We start from the raw sequence: 17010 nt of genomic DNA, 5'->3' as shown, positions 1-17010 counted from the left end.
TAGTAATATGAAAGAGGCTTGGTGATATTATAAAATGGAAACAAAGACTTTTTTCTTTAAAAATATTCCATTTTCATCCACTTTTAGTTCCTTTTCTCCTTCCTCTATCCTAGTCATTCAGAACAAAATGCTTAGGGCTAGAAAGAAACTTAGGAATACTTTGCTGAGCCCCTTAACTCAGCGGGACCTAAAAAGAGCTTCTACCTGTCCCAGGTCCCACAGTTATCAAGTGACAGAGGTACTATATCATACATTCGTGCTATCACTCAAAATAATTCATTTTAAAAACAATAAATTAAAGAAGATTGCAAAGAAATCTTTTTTAAAGCTTTAAAAAAGTTTAAAGCTACTTAATTTTAAAAGATTGACAAAGTCAGCTTAATAATATTGATTTTGATTGTTTCAATCTATATGATTTTCACAGAAATCATCTTCTATTGCGCTCTTGTTTTAAACCACTCTTTCTAGGATACATCTACCCAAAGAAAGCATAGTGTCAGGCAGGAAAAGGTGTGTATTTTTTCACCTCTAATGCACCTACTAGAAAGGCCACAAGAGAGCTCCTTCATCAGTAGAAGGGGAAACAATAAAATGGAATCCAGCCCTAACTGGGGTCTCAGGATGTCCTCCCAGGTCTGAAGAGAACAGAAGACACGCCCTTAGTGCTCTGCTGACCCCGGTTGGAGGCGCCCGGCAGGGCGCTGCAGTAATGAGAGCCTGGGCATCAGAACTCACCCGCATGAAGGAGGACAGGGCAGTCCCCATCTTGATGATGGAACAAGGCACACCAAGCTCTCACATGGTCCAAGCGTGTTCTCACAACATAATTACCGTAAATTGCTCATTTCCTGGTTGTTTGGTGTGTGCATGTGTACAAATGAGCAGATGTTTCTGCCAACTGTCTCATCAGCAATCTGCAATTAGACCCCAAGGAACCAACTGCTCGTTGTGGTTTAGGGGCCATTAGCTGCTGAAATAATGACATCTGTCATAATTTTCATACCTCATCCTGTCCTGGATCTTATCTCCAAACTGCTCTCAAAATGAATGCCTAAGTTACCTAAAATAGACCAACCGGATTTTATTAGCTCTACTCTCGTAGCCATCTTGGTGAAGTGTTGTAGGGTTGAATAATACCTAATAATTATTGAGTGTTTCCCACATGCCTGGCATTGTATAAAGTTCTTTACAAACAGCGTAACTCACTGAACCCACACAAGAACTCTGTGAGGCAGATACTGTCATTCTCCCCATATTAGAAGTACATAAACTGAGGCACTGAGAAGTTTGATAATTCACATCTAGAAGGGAACAGCACTTGGATCCAATATTTAGGCCTGTTTGACTTTCATGTTATATATTGACACAGGAACTGCATGTCATTTGGCTAGTAAGATACTCATAATATATTAAAATGATGAAAGGAAGAATAGGCAATCTAGTTTTGTATGAGGAGCCAAAACAAAATATTGGTTCTAAAATAATGGAACGTTTATTTAATGCAGGGACTCTCAACTGGAGGCAACAGCACCTGCCTCAGGGGGCATCTAGAAAGGCATGGGGTCATGTTTGGTCATTTTGGTTGTTACGCTGATGGTTTCTCAGGATGTTAAATGTCCAGGAGTGTGCAGAACAGTTCTAGGAACTGTCTCCAAATGTCAGAGACTGTTAAGAGTTACTAATAAAATGGAATAGTAGGAATTTGAAAGGATGCTATAAAAGTCAAGGATGGCGAACTCAAATGCCTTCAGAAATCAGCCAGGGGCTGCAGAGTACATGTCCCCTCTTTGTGAGTCCAAATCTCTAAATCTTTAAAGCACATCATCAAACAAAATCATTTAGGCACCAAATTGGGCTGTGGGTCCCCAAACTGGGGCTTTCAGTGGAGGTTTTTCTAATCTCAATGCATGTTTATGATACCTTACGTGAAGAGGACAAGCTGTTAATTAGTATGATCCCATGTTTTAAAAAAAAGTACATGTGTATACATATATTTACACACATATACAAAATATATTTATGAAAATGTATAGACAATTTTATGTAATAAAATTTGGGGTGATTTTATAACGTGCTTTGCTTATTTGTATTTTTAATTCTTCTACTACAAATATCTATTTATGGTTGAAATTTTAATAAATAAAAAGGGAGGGGAGCCTTAGAAAAATTAAAACTTTGAGTGTGGCGTCAGAACACGCCCTGGTAGCTTACTGGCCATCCCTTTGGATGGGAGAGGGAGAATAATTTTCATGATTAAGGACAAATGAGACATTCAACATGCAGTAATCAATCAATACACTAAAGCACTGGAGTGCCTTAAAAATGGAACACTGGTGATTTTGCAGATGCACTGGCCTAACTTCTAGCTCTTTTCCATGACTTTTATGTCTTTTGTGGCACCTTAACGCTCTTCTGATCAAGTCCAATCTTCTTTTTGCAGCTGCCCCGGAAATCGGTCTGGTACTGAAATTTGCTTGAGGAGATAGTATCTGTCCTCAGACATATCTATGCCTTTCTTTCAATCTAGTCACCAAATCCTTCGAGATTATTGTTTTTCCTGAAAAAGCTCCTTCTTGCTTCATCTCGATCACTTTTGTAGTCCCCCCATCCCCCCGCCCCAGCCTCTTGACTCTATGGTTTTTATTTCGTGCGCAGTCACTTCAAGCTTTCTTTCTGGAGTTTGCTGACCATTGGGGAAAATTGGATTTTCTATTCATCTGTCTATGGACTTCAGAGAGGTAACTTCCTGGAGTCCTTTGTCACCTGCCATCTGGGTCGGTGCCCTCCCTGGGACCCCTTCTTACCAGTCCCATAGTGAGCTAATGGCAGCTCTCCTACAGAAGGCACCGAGAAGCCCAGCTCACTTTCTGGTGCTTCTTGGCACTGCAGTGTCGGGAGCTGGGACAAGCAGAGAGAGAGGGCTTTGACATGAACGGGAAGGAGAATCCTCACATCTAGAACATTCTCACTTTTCATCCCCCCCTCCCAACCCCTACCCATCTCGCATGCTGAATCTCAACGAAATAAACACCTCATTTCTGGATCCTGAATCTATTTTATAATTCAAACTAAATAGGACTTGGGAGCTATAATGTTAGGTGTGCTTTGCTCATTTAACTTGAAGAGCAAAGGATAGATAAAGTTCCTTTGGGAGAAGTGTCTAGAATTTATTATGTAGGAAAGAGGGAGCTTCAGTAATTTCAATGAATAAATTGGGCCAGTTTGCTCCCAACTTTGACCTCCCACAGAAAGGTCATTCTGAGGACTAGCTTGCTGGTCTGTGAAGGGTGCAGAGGAGATAGTCCGACTTCCAGTGGACCAACACCCACAGCCTTGGAGAGGCCACCCTCCCCCTCTCCCTGTCACTGACCGCTCTCTCCGACTCTTGCTCCAAAATTTGATCTTAGAATGTCCCAGTGTGAGAACTACAAATAAAAACAAAATATTCAGGACGTTGTGCACTGCCCTTACCCCTTGGAAATCCTGACTGGGAAAATAAGCCTTAATGGCAGTAAAAGCCTTTTTAAGGTTCACAGTCTGCAGCAGGACAGTGAGTGGTGGTGAAGCCTCATCTCAGTGCTCCGTGAATACCATTTCAAAGGCTTTGAATTATCCTGCCTTTACCTTAGAGTGAATCCACGTCCAGCCGCTTGTTGATGGAATTCATAAGCAAGTTTTTAAATTAAACATATTCATAAGGGTGTAACGGAAGCCAAAGTCTTGGTCCTAAAGCCCAATGAAGCCATGTAGGATGTGTGTGTGTGTGTGTGTGTGTGTGTGTGTGTGTGTGTGTGTGTGTGTATTTGAGGTTCGGACTCCTTTAAAGACTGTCTCCCAGTGTATTTGCTCTAGTTAGACCCGTGTGCTCCTGGCAGGTTAACTCTCTCTGAGAACAGAGTAATGGCTGAGCTTGCAGGCATGGACTTAGATCTCAAATCCAGGCCTGGCCACTTGCCGGTTGTGCAACCTCAGCCATGTCCCTCAGCTCTCTGAGCCTCAGTGTGCTTGTGACAAAAGGAGGGCAATGATATCCGGGTCGTAGGAGCGTGTGAATTGGATAGGATGGTGCGCGTGCCAGGGGCTCAGCACTGGCCACTACTGCCTATTTTGTAAATTCAAAAGCTGACATCTGGGGAGAGGAAAGTAAATAATCCCCAAGCAGTGTGTTTGCCAGAGGAGAATTGGGGCATAGAGGCTAGGAGTCCTGATCAGCTGCCTTGCCTCCTGCAGGTCTCTAGGACAGTCCCGCTTGTGGTGCTACTTGGAGACGAGGTGCTCAGGGCTGTTCTTCTCGAGTCTCTTCCTGCTGTACCAGGAAGAGTCTGAGCCCCACTCGCGACCCGTGGCTGCTGTGCAAGGAGCTTGTCATGCTGACAGAGTGAGTGAGGTTCCAACAGGGCGAATTGGTGTAGCTGGCTTCCAAGCATGCACGCTATCCAGAGAGGCAAAGGGACCTGCCCTGAAACACACAGCAGCACCGGATGGCTGCCTCTGGCCGGGGGCGGGGATGGGTTTGCAGCTGTACTGGCATCTCTGCAATCTCCAGCTCTGACCCTTCTCTTTTCCCAACAGAGATATGAAGTTATGGCATGGCTTAGTGATCGCGGTCGCGTCTCTCATCCTGCAGGCCTGCCTCCTTGTGGTCGTCAACTACCTGCTCAGCAGGCACATCGGTAACAGGCTCAGCGTCCTCTCCCCTCCTAGTCTCCCTTAGGGACAATTCTTAAGCCTGAAGCAGGACCAGCCCCTCTTTGGAGGCCCTGAATATCACTTGAAAACCTTATGGATCCACTGGCCAGATGGCCCTCACCCTGCCAACCTCGACTGGGTGATCCCTGCTCTGAACCAATCTATTTCTGGTTGGGAACGACAGCCCAGAGTCTTTTCCCTACCTGGACCTTCTGCCTAGAGATAAGCTTCTGTGGTGCTCGTGGGGCGGGGGGCGCTCATTGAACCTGGGCCTAACTAATTTTCTTCATCACCACCAAAGGGCTGAATATGAAGAAATGGTTTTAAATGGTAACAGAAGAGAATCTGGTCAGACTAAGAGATCATCTTAAATTCTTGAACTGCTTTGCAATGGGAAGGAGAGAAGCTGTGTCCTGGGAAGGCATCACAGTTAGGAAATATAATAACACTGCTTTGGCGAAGGCAGGGGATTGGACGAGAAGATGTTAAGAAGGTTTTTCCAGTAAAGGAAATCTAGGCTTCTCTAATCATTCATTCGTTCATTCATTCATTCACTTACTCACTCAGTATAACAGGGAACAAAACAAAAACCCCTGCCCTTGTGTAACTTACATCCCATGAGAGCATACACAACAAACCAGATAGGCGAAACACATGTGGGTTAGATTACGGTAAGCGCTAGGGAGAAAGAAGGCAAGGCAGGGAGATAGGAATCGGATGGCAGCCGGCATCCCCGAGATGCAGACATGTGAGTATAAACCTAAGGGGAGCTGCACCTACAGAGGCCCTGAGGCAGGAGAGCATTTGGCACATAACAGCAGGAGCAAAGGGGCGGGGGTGGCTGGAGCTGAGGATCAAGGGGAAGAAGAGGGGGCGAAGCCAGAGAGAAAGAAGGAGCGAGGCCACAGAGGGCCTTTAAGGTTGGGACTTTGGGCTCTACTCCAAGGGAGATGCAGGGCGCTGCAGTGTTCTGAGCGAAGAAGTTCTGAGACCTGAAGAGATCCTTCTGAATGTTTTGCTCTAATGAGAGCCGTGCTCAGGAATAGGATGGGCCTGACCCGGCCGGCTTTCCCATATGACCCCTGCCCTGTCTCCTCTAGCCAAAGAGAATGAGCAATTACTACAAAGAGCCAGGCTCCAGGCCCCCAAGCTTAACCCTGCCCACCACCACCTACCTGCTGCCCAGGAGATGAAGGAGACTCGGGCAGAGAGAAGCACTCCCGTGTCTGAGCCCTGTTACAGGCGTGAGTAATGGGGCGGGGAGAGCACTGGTTGTAAGTTCATACAGAATATTCTGCTCTGTCTGGACAACTGGGGTTGGGGGCACCATGACAGCCCAAGCTGCTAGCCTGAGGGGTCCTCACACCCATCCCAGTAATGGCCTCGCCACCTTACCTTTTTCAGAAAGCTGTTCCTCCTGTCATGTGGGACAGACCTCGCTGGGTTTGTATGGGTCTAAGCTCTTTCCCAGGTTTGGTTCCATGTGAACAACTGTATAGGGGACGTGGGGACTGCCTCTGTTCCCGTCTTTGTAATACTATGGCATCTTTTCTTTCTCTCGGCCCGTTAGTGGTGAGGCCAAGGTTTCAATGATCTCTGTCTACCCCCAGCCATGGCTGCTGCTATGCATCATGCCATCTGGCCAGTGTCATTGGCTTGTCCCAGGTGACTCAGCCATACTCCCAGAGGCCCCTTCTCTACAGTCTTAGATCCTCATGGATATCTAGGTATTTTAATAAATAAGAGTCTTGGTGATGGTTCAAATGGCTGTCTGCCTCGGGAAAGTGGACCAGCACGCTCACCACCCTATGGCTCTATCTCAGGGCATGGGCGACCCACCAGGTGAAAACTGTTGCTTCCACAGTGAGACAGCTACCTCTAGAGGTGCACTCACCAGAGAGTGAGCTTTTCCATTGGTTTATCTCTCGATTCATTTGGGTTTGCTCCATCCTTCGAGTTTTATCTTTTGAGTTGGAGATATCAGGTTGTCACACTTCCCCAGCACTGAGAGAAGGCTTCAGAGCACGGGGGGACCGGAAGATGCCACTGACACGAATTCAATGTTTCAGCAGAATGGGAGAGGCACTGACCTCACCATGACCCAAAGCTTCACCAAAGCCTGGCCAGAACCAGACTGGCTGTCAGAGAGTTCAGAGATTATTGTCCAACCTTCTCATTTTATAGGGGACAAAACCAGGGCACAAAAAAGGATGTAATCTGCATGGACTTAGGGACAGGTTTAGATGACAACTTGTGCCTGTGGCTTCTGAGGCCAGAGCTGTTTGCCCCGGGCCACAGCATGTCTCAGCATGTCCTTGTTCACTCCTCCCAAGTTCAGGAAAGCCTAGTGTGTTTGTTATTTGTTTTAGATGGAGCTGGACAAAGCAGCAGTGCCTAGACTCTGCCTACATTTGGAGGCTGTCTGTCCCACCACCTTTTCTCTGTTCTAGTCCTTCTTTTGCTTTTGGGGGCTTTGTATCTCTCCTCCCCGCTCCTCTTTGCGTTGCTGGCTCTGCCTCTATCTTTGTCTCATCCTCCCTTCCATTGGCTCTATCTTCTCCTAACACCCTGCAGCTATCTTTAGAAGAGTAACAGTTTCTATTTCTCCCTAGATGACAGTGATACATCCTCAGACAGCTCCGACACCTCGGACAGCTCCAACAGCTCGCCTCCCACCGGCCAGGTAATGGAGACGCCTAGTGAGAGCTCAGCCCTCCATATACAGCCTAGGGTCCCTGCTGTAAAACTCAGAACTGAGGCCCTCCCAATACAGAGAAGGGAGCAAGAAAGGAGGGGCTTCCTGAGTCAGTACAACATCCTTACGCGAGGGCGGTCACACTTTCACTCAGCCCCACGTCAGCACAGATCATCCACAGTGGGTCTGGATGGGCTGTAAAAATGGAAGTGCTGATGGGGAGCCTCCTTCTCCCCATATCCCAGTCACTGGGCCACTGCTCTGAGTCCTGACCTCATTTGCATTGATTCTCTACATTTTTCTTCCTTAAACCCATTCATTCTCTGAAGACAGAAGGAACAAAGTCACTGGCAATCCTCCTCACTGCCCTGGCCCTGCTCTCAGACGTGGCTACCTGGGACCAGGTTCCTTCCCACTCAGCTTAGGGCCAGCCTCTTGGAGTGGGAGTTCAGTCCTGGGGTCCTACCTCCTCCAAATATGATAAGAATCTTGACCTATATTTCTCTGCTCTTTTTCCTTAAGGCCACCAAGAATGTGAATTACACACAAGTGGTCTTTTCAGCCACTGGTAGACTGAAAAACAAATTTGCCTTGGACTATGAGAACATAAAGGAAACCACAGATTATGTCAACATCGATCCCAAAAGTCACACGCACAATTCCTGGACTTTTGTGAACCCTGCTGTCTCTGAGCCAGTGGAATACACTCAAGTGGCCATATGAATTCTAGGCTTTTTTTTTTTTTTAACTGGGTGACGTTCTCTATGAATTCTTGTACTTGTTTTGCAGAATTACTTCTTTTTTAAAAACAAAACAAAACCTAGGAGAAAAAAATAGGCTTGGTCTATGGCCATGCCACCCTGAACGTGCCCGATCCCATCTGATCTTGGAAGCTAAGCAGGGTTGGGCCTGGTTAGTACTTGGATAGGAGACCACCTAGGAAGACCAGCAAGGAAGATTCATATGAGATGTTAGGAAGAACTTCCAGGGTAAATATGAAAAGATTGGAGCACATCAATAGAGAAAGTGGTGAAGTTTCCATAGAAAAACTTTTAAAATATTTTAATCAGTTGTAGTAGAATTCTGCTTGTCAATCTTATGATTAAATGACTCTCTGAGATCTTTAATTATTGGCAATAAACAACTTACTCAAAAGTGTTAGATAAAATGGCGACCGTCAGTCAGTTCCTTTTTTCCTCTTGCTTAACCCGGCATGTGGCATGCGGCCCTTGTTCAGTGCCACTTGCCGACTAGTCCTGCTTTGCCCTCAGAACCTTAAATGGTCCACTGAGAAAGCCCACCATCATTCAACCTTTGAATGCACTGTTTCTTATGAATGAAAGGTGACAAACAGTCCTGGTGAATACCAATCAGCATCACAATCTGTTATTACCAGAAAAACTGAATCCAATAAAATTCAATACCCATTTCTGGTTTGTTGTTTTTTTTTGTTAACCAATTAGGAATAAAGGGACGCTTTCTTAACTTGATTAAGAATAGCTTATCCTAAATCAGCAGATTGCATTATACGTAACTGTACGGTCCTAGATACGGTCCTATTAAATCAACAACAAAGTAAGAATGTCCACAAGCCTGCTATTTCTTTTATCTTACATTGCTCTAGAAGTTCTAAGCAATAAAACAGTTAACAAAAAGAAGGGCTGCAACTATTGGAAAAAAAGATAAAATTTGTCATCGTTAGCAGGTATTCTAGTCCTAGAAAACCTCAGAGAGTTAACTTAAAGTATTTAAAAATTGATAACATGCAGTAAGCAGTGACTAGAGAAATATACAATATACTTTCTCCAACAGCTAATTAAGACATAAAAAAAATTCTTAAACATCTCAAAACATGGAAACCCTAGGAATACTCCTAGCCGAACCCCAACCCCAGATGAGTCACATTTGGGTCTTAAAGGCAATTTATGAACTAGCTCCGTCTGCTGGCTGTAAATTACCTTTCCAGCCCTGGTACTGGGAGCGGTGGGCAGCGTTTATGTTCCCAGCTTCTTTCCCAAGAAGATCTGAATGAATGATTCTGGTTTGGTTTCTGGGGCTGAAAATTTTTGCCGGTCTACATGTCTCTCCACCTTTTATCTGCCATTGTTATTTTTCTTCTGCTAAGATTTGAATATTTGTGCCCCACCCCCCAAATTCATACGCTGAAATCCTAACTCCCAAGGTGATGGTGTGAAGAGGTGGAGCTTTTTGGAGGTGATTAGGCCATGAGGGCAGTGCCCTTGCGGGTGAGATTAGTGCTCTAATAAAAAAAACCCCATAGAGGCCCCTAGCCCCTCCTGCCTTGTGGAGGTACAATAAATCTGCAACCCAGAAAAGGGCCCTCACTCACCAGGCTGGCACCCAGTGTGTGGCATTTTGTTATGGCACTCAGAATGGACTAAGACCTCTCCTTAGTGAGCTTTTCTTAACAGGGTAAAAGAGATTCTATCGGTTAGAGAGACGGAGAGAGGAATAAACACCAACGACAACACTGTCTTTGCATCCAGAAGTGAAACTACTTCTTACTGATCTTTTTTGAAAAGAGAAAAAAGTCTAGAGTGAAGAGGTTCAGACAAGTCACAGTGCACCTGAGAGAGACCGCACAGGGACAGCGCCACAGTAGCTGCCACACCAGGACGGGAGACTACTGCAGGGGCGCAGACAGAGCCTGCTTTCTGCGAAATTCCGGATGGACCCTGTGGGTTGGGAGGAGGATCCAAATAGAAGACTTGAGCACCTGGGTGGATGGGGTTAAGGCATGCACGACCTAGTTGTGGGACAGGCAAGAACATGTGCAATACAACCTGTGACAAAGGGGAAATTGACACTGAGCAGTGAAACTAGAGCCTGTTAATGTTTAAGCAAACTGGGCGCGAGACTGTTAGGATCAGGTGGACCTAATCAGAGAAACCGTCCCAGAGAGAGTTGTTTCTGACCTCAATTTAGAAAGAAGGGTGGAAAACTAATTGACTGGAGAAAAGGGAGCAGGCCTGACGAGATGCGGGCTCTCTGACCCGCCTGGAGAAATGTCTGTGGCTCCGAGGCAGTGGTGATACTCTGGAGCAGGGAGTAGGTTCACAGAGAATAGAGATCTGAATGCCACTGACCATCTGATTAAGTTCTCTGATGAACTCTGCTATGACTGGAGCATCCACCCAGATTGCTTATGGGAGGCGTTCTTGGAGAGTGCCGTTTAAGAATAGAGTTGAAAGTGTGTCTCCAGTGAATTACAGAGATTCGATTGTCAATGGTGCAGATGACTTCTCAGATGCCCTGATAAGTAAAGAGGAGGGCTGATTTCATGTCCTAAGGAGTTTGAGCCAATAAGCTGATGATTGGGGCCAGCTAACAATTTGAACTGATCCTCAAAATCATTGCCAGCCATGTTGCTAGAAATAAAATGGACATGTTTGCGATACCTCATGAATTTAGAAGGTTAGCTGCCTAAACCTGTGCAAAAGGTCGCCTGTATGAGTAATCGCCCTTTGAAGAGCGTAGTTTCTAGTACAGTGAAGTTACTTTCTCGCATTGTATGTCATCGGAACCTCCAGGGAACGATCGTGCTGCCCCGCTCTGGGTTCCTCTGTGAGTGAGAATTGGATGAAAACCCCTCCAAAACTCTCTTATAACAAGATATAAAGAAATCGATTTGCTACTGGCAACCAGCAGATGGTTGATTACAGAAGACCAGAATAAATGTGACCTGTCTTTAATGAATTCTTATTCTAAGAACCCAAATGCGCACCATAGAACTTCAGCAGAATTCCATGAGGGACACTGTCTCATTGGCCAACAGGACCCGTTGGGGTGAGAAGGTATTTTATGCCCACCATCAGCGGGTTTCATACTCCTGGTATCAGGACAGATTTCTGGCTTCAAGAGGACTTCTAACACATGCCCCCAGCCTCTAAACAGAACACATTAATAACCCCATCTCATCTGTTTTGTTTGTTTGTTGGAAGTCCCACTGGCTCCCTCAAACACTCACCCTTTCGGACAGGAATTTCTATACTCAGTTCTTACACCTGCAGAGGAAACTACCTGTTCTTTGTCCCTCTTTGCCAAATACATCCTCTGTGAACTTAGCAATGAAGAAGTACATGTCAGGGTATTTCAGGAGAACTGGGTCCAGTGAGAGGCAAAGACTCTAGAACTTAAGGGAAAGTTATATGGCTTTAGAGTTGGGAGACTGGGTGGCTTTCCCAGCCTGCCCTTGTGGGTTGTCACTGCTTCAGACCCACTTTCAGCTCCACACTGCCACTGTGTGGCTTCAGGGAAAATTGCAGGACACTCTTGTTTCCTTTTTTCTCTTAAACTGGGTGAAAGGGCACCACCAGGAAGTCAGCTCCCCACACCTCAGCCTTCCCCCTGCCCCTTCCCTGCCCGGCTTAAGAAGATCAAAACTTCATTTTAGCATTCCTATCCCATTATCATTGCCTCTAGGAAACAAAGATTCCCAGAAATTTCTTGGTTGTTAAGGAATTTTATTGGTTAATCTCAACCACATCTCTAGGTTCCTGACCCAGGGGTGAGCTGCTGCATCCTGGGCTGAATCTATAGCCTCTTGATAAATATAAAACCTATTTACATACAAAATACAGACAGAGTCATCTGGAAAGCGATTGAGCTATACCAAACAACATAAAAAGCCATTCTGAGAAATCCCCACAGTGAACCTCTGCCCTGCCTGCCCCCTTGCCCCATGCTCCCATGTGGGATCTGAGAAGCTGAAGTACTGTCTTTCACAGAGTGCTAGCTTCCCGGGGTTAGCTGTCAGAAATGAGATTGACTCAGAGAGCACAGAACCTCCTTGCTTCTCACAGGACCCCAACCCTCCGAACCCTATCCAAGGCCCTTGTGCTGTCTCAGAATACCCATTAGAGCTTCCTACACATGCTGCAAAAGTGTCATTCATAGATCCAGACACGATCCTGCCATTTCCTTCACGAGTCTCCTGGAATAGGCTCCCAAGGCCCGGGCCCAGTTGCTCCCCACTGGGCTCACTATAGGACAGCACCAGCTTTCTGAAAAAGATCAAACACAGCCTTTCCATGGAAGTAACAGCAAGGGCTCCCAAGCCACCACCACGAGTAAGTCGCCCTTGCATGATACAAGACTGAAAATCTAACAGTGGCATTGTTTGACATAGTAGGCAAAGAGTAGACATAGAAGGCGCTCTGGCCAACCTTGACTCCAGGTGTTCCCTCCTCCCCTCCGAACTGTAGAGTGTCTGGGCCCAGTCACCCACCAGTGACTCACCGAGTCGGGTCATCATTCTCTTTTCTAACATCAGTGGAGTGTTCTATTGTCTACAGTCTCCCAAATCTCTCCAACAAAGTGGCATTGTTATTTCCATTTAACAAATGAGGAAACTGTTGCTCAGAGATCAGCTAACTTGCCTAAATTCATACAGGTAGAAAAGGGGTGAGATCAGGACTCAAACCCATATTTTGAGAGTACAAAGCTGGTTTTCCTTCTACTTCCTGTTTACCACGATAAGCAAAGATTTACTTAGTACCTACTATGGGCACTAGAGTCAGGACCTATGGTCTGAAGGGAGGAGGTGGCTTATGTAAGCAGGGGAAGGAGCAACTTCAACAGCTCAGGCTGGCGTGGGAGGCTCCAAAGCTCAGCTCCACTGGGGCGGGTGGACAGGGAGGTGGTTGGATGTCAGGGACTGACATGGGCAACAGATTGCAGTGAAGAGACTGTGGGTCTATTCCTGAGACTTGGTCCCACTAAGGGCCTGTGTCCTGCCCTCCAGTTCTTCAGCCCTGAAGAGTTGGGATGCTTTGCTCACTCACAACGCTCAGATCCACTCTTTTCTTTTAAGGAAATTTTAGGAGGCTTCTCAGAGCGGAATGCCTCTTAGAGAAGTGTATCCTCGAAGCCACAATCATTTCTCAAAGCCTCCCTAAAAGAGGGGGGCAGATTGAACCTGCTCTCTAGAATTGCTCTTAAGTAGATTAGCATCACTTACATTAGTACAGAGCTCATGAGTTTACAAACCACCTATAGATCCACAGTCGTATTTGACTCTCATAACCGAGAGAGCAAGCATTTCACCCATGTCGGTCATCAGTGATGGCATGGTAGTAGAGCCAGGACCCAGTTCTCCTAACTTTTTAGCAGATGCCGTTTCTATCATCAAGACCATCTCTGAGATTAGAATCAGAATTAGGGCAGAAAAGCTACCCCATGATATAAACCCCATTGGTGATAGTTCAGGGCAGAGCTCCCAGATTCTACGTGCTCTGCTGTCTCTCCTGGCATTAGCATCACAGAATTGAGGGTAAAATTGGACAGTATGGCTATGGCAGGACACTCAGCCACCAGAACTGAGTCAAAGAGTATAAATGTCATGGTCATGAAAATCCAACAATTTTTCTGGGACCTGTTGGTTAGAGTGCCCTTTGTATTTCTCTATTGTAACATCATTTCCAGTCTTACAAAGTCACAAAAGGTTAGAGCTGGGAAAGATCTTAGAGATCATCTCTCTTCTACAGGGCAGGAGACTGAGGCCCAGAGAAGGAGGTGACTTGCCCAAGGTCATACAGTTACCTGAAAGCAGAGCCGAGTTTCAAATCTCCCGCTTCTGACTTTATCACAGCATGCATATTCATGTGAAAGCTCTGAAGAGCCTTGAGGAAGTCCATGGCCATGATCGCATCACATTTCCTCAAAGGTTATCTCCACCATGCAGCCCCAGAGGGAAGAGCAGTCTGGACTCCTTGGGGTAGGAGGGAGCGCGACTCCTCCCTGGTGCCTCTGAGGCATCCTCCACTCTTAATCTGACTGTGGCCATTTTCCTCCCCTCCTTCCCTCCCTTATTTCTTCTCACACTCACTCCCAGTGGGTCATGCCGCTAAGAATATACAACACTGTGCCCCTGCCTCCACTCTATAAAGGGGAGTGGTACGGGGAGAAGAGAAACTAGAATTTGCAGAGTTTTTGCTAGTTACCTGATGCTGTAGTAAAGCCTGCATCTCCCTGCATTAGACAGGGGAGCATAGCAGGCGAAGCCCCAGCCCCATTCACTTTTCCTCATTAAACAATCCTACCTCTACCAAAAAAAGAGGAAAAAAATCCAAGATCCAAATACGGTTTTCCTCACAGTTTTTCACTTTTTCCCTCTTCTGATTGGGCTGGGTGTGCTAGTCAGATTAGGATGAGGACAAGCAGACAAGGTAGGAGACCAGCCTCTGAGTTCCAGCCACCTGTGGACCCCCAGACAGGGCCGTCCTAGGCCTGCTCCAGATCTGGGGCACCATATCTCCCTGAGGGTGTGTTCCCCGACACCCTGTGATTATGGCAGGATCAAGGGAGCAGACAGTTTGATGCTTCCTGACGCCTAGCATGTGAGATTAGAAGCCGGTGAGGGCAGGCCAGACACAACGGGTAGCCCTCTGGCCTGCTCACGCTGCCTCAAACTGGGCTCCCCTAATTCCAGCCCTGACCCCCCCCAGCGTTTACACCCCGTGCTGAGATGAATAGAGATCCTCCCTCCTTTAGCTCCGTGAGCAGCACCAGATTCCAGAGAGTGTCTCCTAAAAGATGCCTGTCTCAGTGACGCCTTCCCCATCCACCTGCTCTGACTCCTTCAGTGACTCCTCTGGCCCAGGCCTCCCACTGAAGCTGGGCCTGAGGCTGAGGGTGGGCAGGATGCTGGAGCGGGTCAGTAGCGTGGTGCGGCGGCTGGAGAAGCTGCCGTTGGAGAGCTGCCTGCGCATCCGGGGCCCAGGACTCCCACAGCAGGCCAGATGGCGCAGGGGGCGAGGCCACAGGTGGCTGTTAAAGCCCATGTAGATCCAGGGGTTGCAGCAGCTGCTGAGGTTGCCCAGAAGCATGGAGATGGTGAAAGCAACATTGGTTGAATCTGCCAACAGAGAAGCACAAGAAGCCTTAGAATGACGGCTGGGAGGGATCTGGGGAAGAGTCCAGGACCTCACTGAACAGAGGAGGAAACTGAATCCTAGAAAGGAGAAGAAACTCATAAAGGAGGAGGACAAGTGCTGAGAGACACAGTTCACGGGCCACACATTGCCATCCTGGACTGGATCATTTGAAAATCTCTTTCCACTCTATTATTCTATCATTCTAATGCTCATTTAGCGAACTGGCAGTTGGTTGGCCAAGCCTATCAATGAACATATTTCATTCGGGCCACGTAGTATTTTAAAATATTTAAATTGGTTACCCAAATTTTAAAGAATGGAAATTTCACACGAAAGCTACTTACGTGGCATCGGTCAGCTGGATGGGAGTCGTAGCTGTGCCCCGTCATACGGGACAGGCGCCGCCTCTCTGAATTGCTTCACTCATTTCTTACCTGCCTGGCCCTGGGAGGCACCGTAACCCGGTCCTAACCCTCCTGTTTTCCCTTCCCTGCTCTCTTCCACTCGCCCACCCCTCACCCCAACCACGCACTTGCCTTCGTCAGGGGCATTCTCGTCCCACACAGACCACATCTGGACGCTGAAGAAGGGTGCCCAGCAGGCGATGTAGGCCAGCACGATGACAAAGCTCATCTTCACAGTTCGGATCTTGGCCCTCGAGATGGTGCTGACGCTGCTGACCTGGGATGGCAGTCCTCGCGTGGCCGCAGCTGGGGCAGCAGGCAAGGGCTCGCCCCAAGTCTTCCAGCCCCCTCCTTCTACCCTGCAGGTCTTCGTCTTGACTTTTAGGTTCTTACATATCTCGTGATAGATGAGGCTGTAGCAGGCTGTGAGCATGGCCACAGGCAAGATGAAGATGGCCAGGGTGGCCCAGGTGATGTAGGCCCGTGGCCCCCAAGGGAAGCGAAAGTCTGCCCAGCAGTCCAGTTCTCCGGAGCCCTGAGTCACCTCCCGCAAAGAAAAAATGAAGACTTGAGGGAGGCTGAGGATGGCAGCCAGCAGCCAGGGAGCAGCGATGAGAGGGTAGGTAGACTGGCTGGGCTGCTGGAGGCTGCGCAGAGGGTGACACACGGCCAGGTAGCGGTCCAGTGTCATGGCCAGCAGCATGTAGGTGGAGGCGAACATGCTGAGCACCTGCAGGTACTTGATGGCCCGGCAGAGGAGGTCGGAGCCCTGGAAGCGATAGGTGATGTCCCACAGCAGCTGGGGCAGCACCTGGAAGACCGCCACGCCCAGGTCAGTCAGGGCCAGGTGCAGCACAAACAGGTGCATGCGGGAGAGCTTGCGGCCCCGCTGGCCCAGCATCAGCAGCACCGTCAGGTTGCCCCCTGCTGCCAGCACCAGGACAGTGGCCAAGACTCCGATCTCCACCTTGGCCAGCTCCTGATCCCGGCCAGGCCTGGGCGTGGTGGCATTGGGGGCAGAGAGGGTGCTCCCAGGGATAGGGTTGGCCGCCCAAGGAGGCCCAGATTCCATGGCGAAGTTTGCTGGGCGGGAAGAGAGTGGGGAGAGGGGTGGATGGAGAGCGTGGGTGCAAGGAGAGTTTTGAGGGGTGGCCTGAGTGCGGTCGGGAAAGGTGTAAGATGGAGAGAAAGGAGAAGGGCCAGGATGACAAGGAGAAGGCTGCGAATAGGCGGGAATAGTTAAGAGGATAAGGACAGAGAGGAGGAGGGAGAATGAGATAAGGAAGGAGAAGATGCTGCTCCAGGAGAGGGGAGAAGCACCTAGGAG

At 47.8% G+C, this 17010-nt stretch overlaps 2 protein-coding genes and 1 pseudogene across 2 annotated transcripts; 2 read left to right on the top strand and 1 right to left on the bottom strand.

Annotated features, from left to right (window-relative positions):
• The first annotated feature begins 4367 nt into the window (after positions 1–4367).
• On the top strand, positions 4368–8108 carry RHEX (regulator of hemoglobinization and erythroid cell expansion). The gene is made up of 5 exons (XM_006922836.3): positions 4368–4378; positions 4573–4673; positions 5790–5933; positions 7302–7372; positions 7907–8108. Exons 1-5 carry the CDS (start codon positions 4368–4370, stop codon positions 8105–8107), a joined length of 528 nt encoding a protein of 175 aa, XP_006922898.1. The 3' UTR covers position 8108.
• Positions 8109–8226: 118 nt separating this feature from the next.
• Positions 8227–8344, top strand: LOC112471870 (annotated as a pseudogene).
• A 6587-nt stretch (positions 8345–14931) lies between these two features.
• On the bottom strand, positions 14932–16755 carry AVPR1B (arginine vasopressin receptor 1B). Its single transcript, XM_006922835.1, has 2 exons — positions 15816–16755; positions 14932–15260 (listed from the first exon to the last, which is right to left on the bottom strand). The coding sequence occupies exons 1-2, from the start codon at positions 16753–16755 to the stop codon at positions 14932–14934; spliced, it is 1269 nt and encodes a 422-aa protein (XP_006922897.1).
• Positions 16756–17010: the final 255 nt, after the last annotated feature.

Source organism: Pteropus alecto, unplaced genomic scaffold, assembly GCF_000325575.1.
Source record: "Pteropus alecto unplaced genomic scaffold, ASM32557v1 scaffold359, whole genome shotgun sequence".
Lineage (NCBI taxonomy): Eukaryota > Metazoa > Chordata > Mammalia > Chiroptera > Pteropodidae > Pteropus > Pteropus alecto.
Note: the sequence above shows the minus strand (reverse complement) of the source record. Positions and strands in the feature narration are given on the sequence as shown.

Coding starts and splice junctions, on each gene's coding strand:
- AVPR1B (XM_006922835.1), bottom strand. CDS start 16,755: ATGGAATCTGGGCCTCCTTGGGCGGCCAACCCTATCCCTGGGAGCACC. Junction 15,261..15,815: donor CGAGAATGCCCCTGACGAAG/GCAAGTGCGTGG, acceptor CTCTGTTGGCAG/ATTCAACCAATGTTGCTTTC.
- RHEX (XM_006922836.3), top strand. Junction 4,674..5,789: donor CCTGCTCAGCAGGCACATCG/GTAACAGGCTCA, acceptor TGTCTCCTCTAG/CCAAAGAGAATGAGCAATTA. Junction 5,934..7,301: donor GTCTGAGCCCTGTTACAGGC/GTGAGTAATGGG, acceptor ATTTCTCCCTAG/ATGACAGTGATACATCCTCA.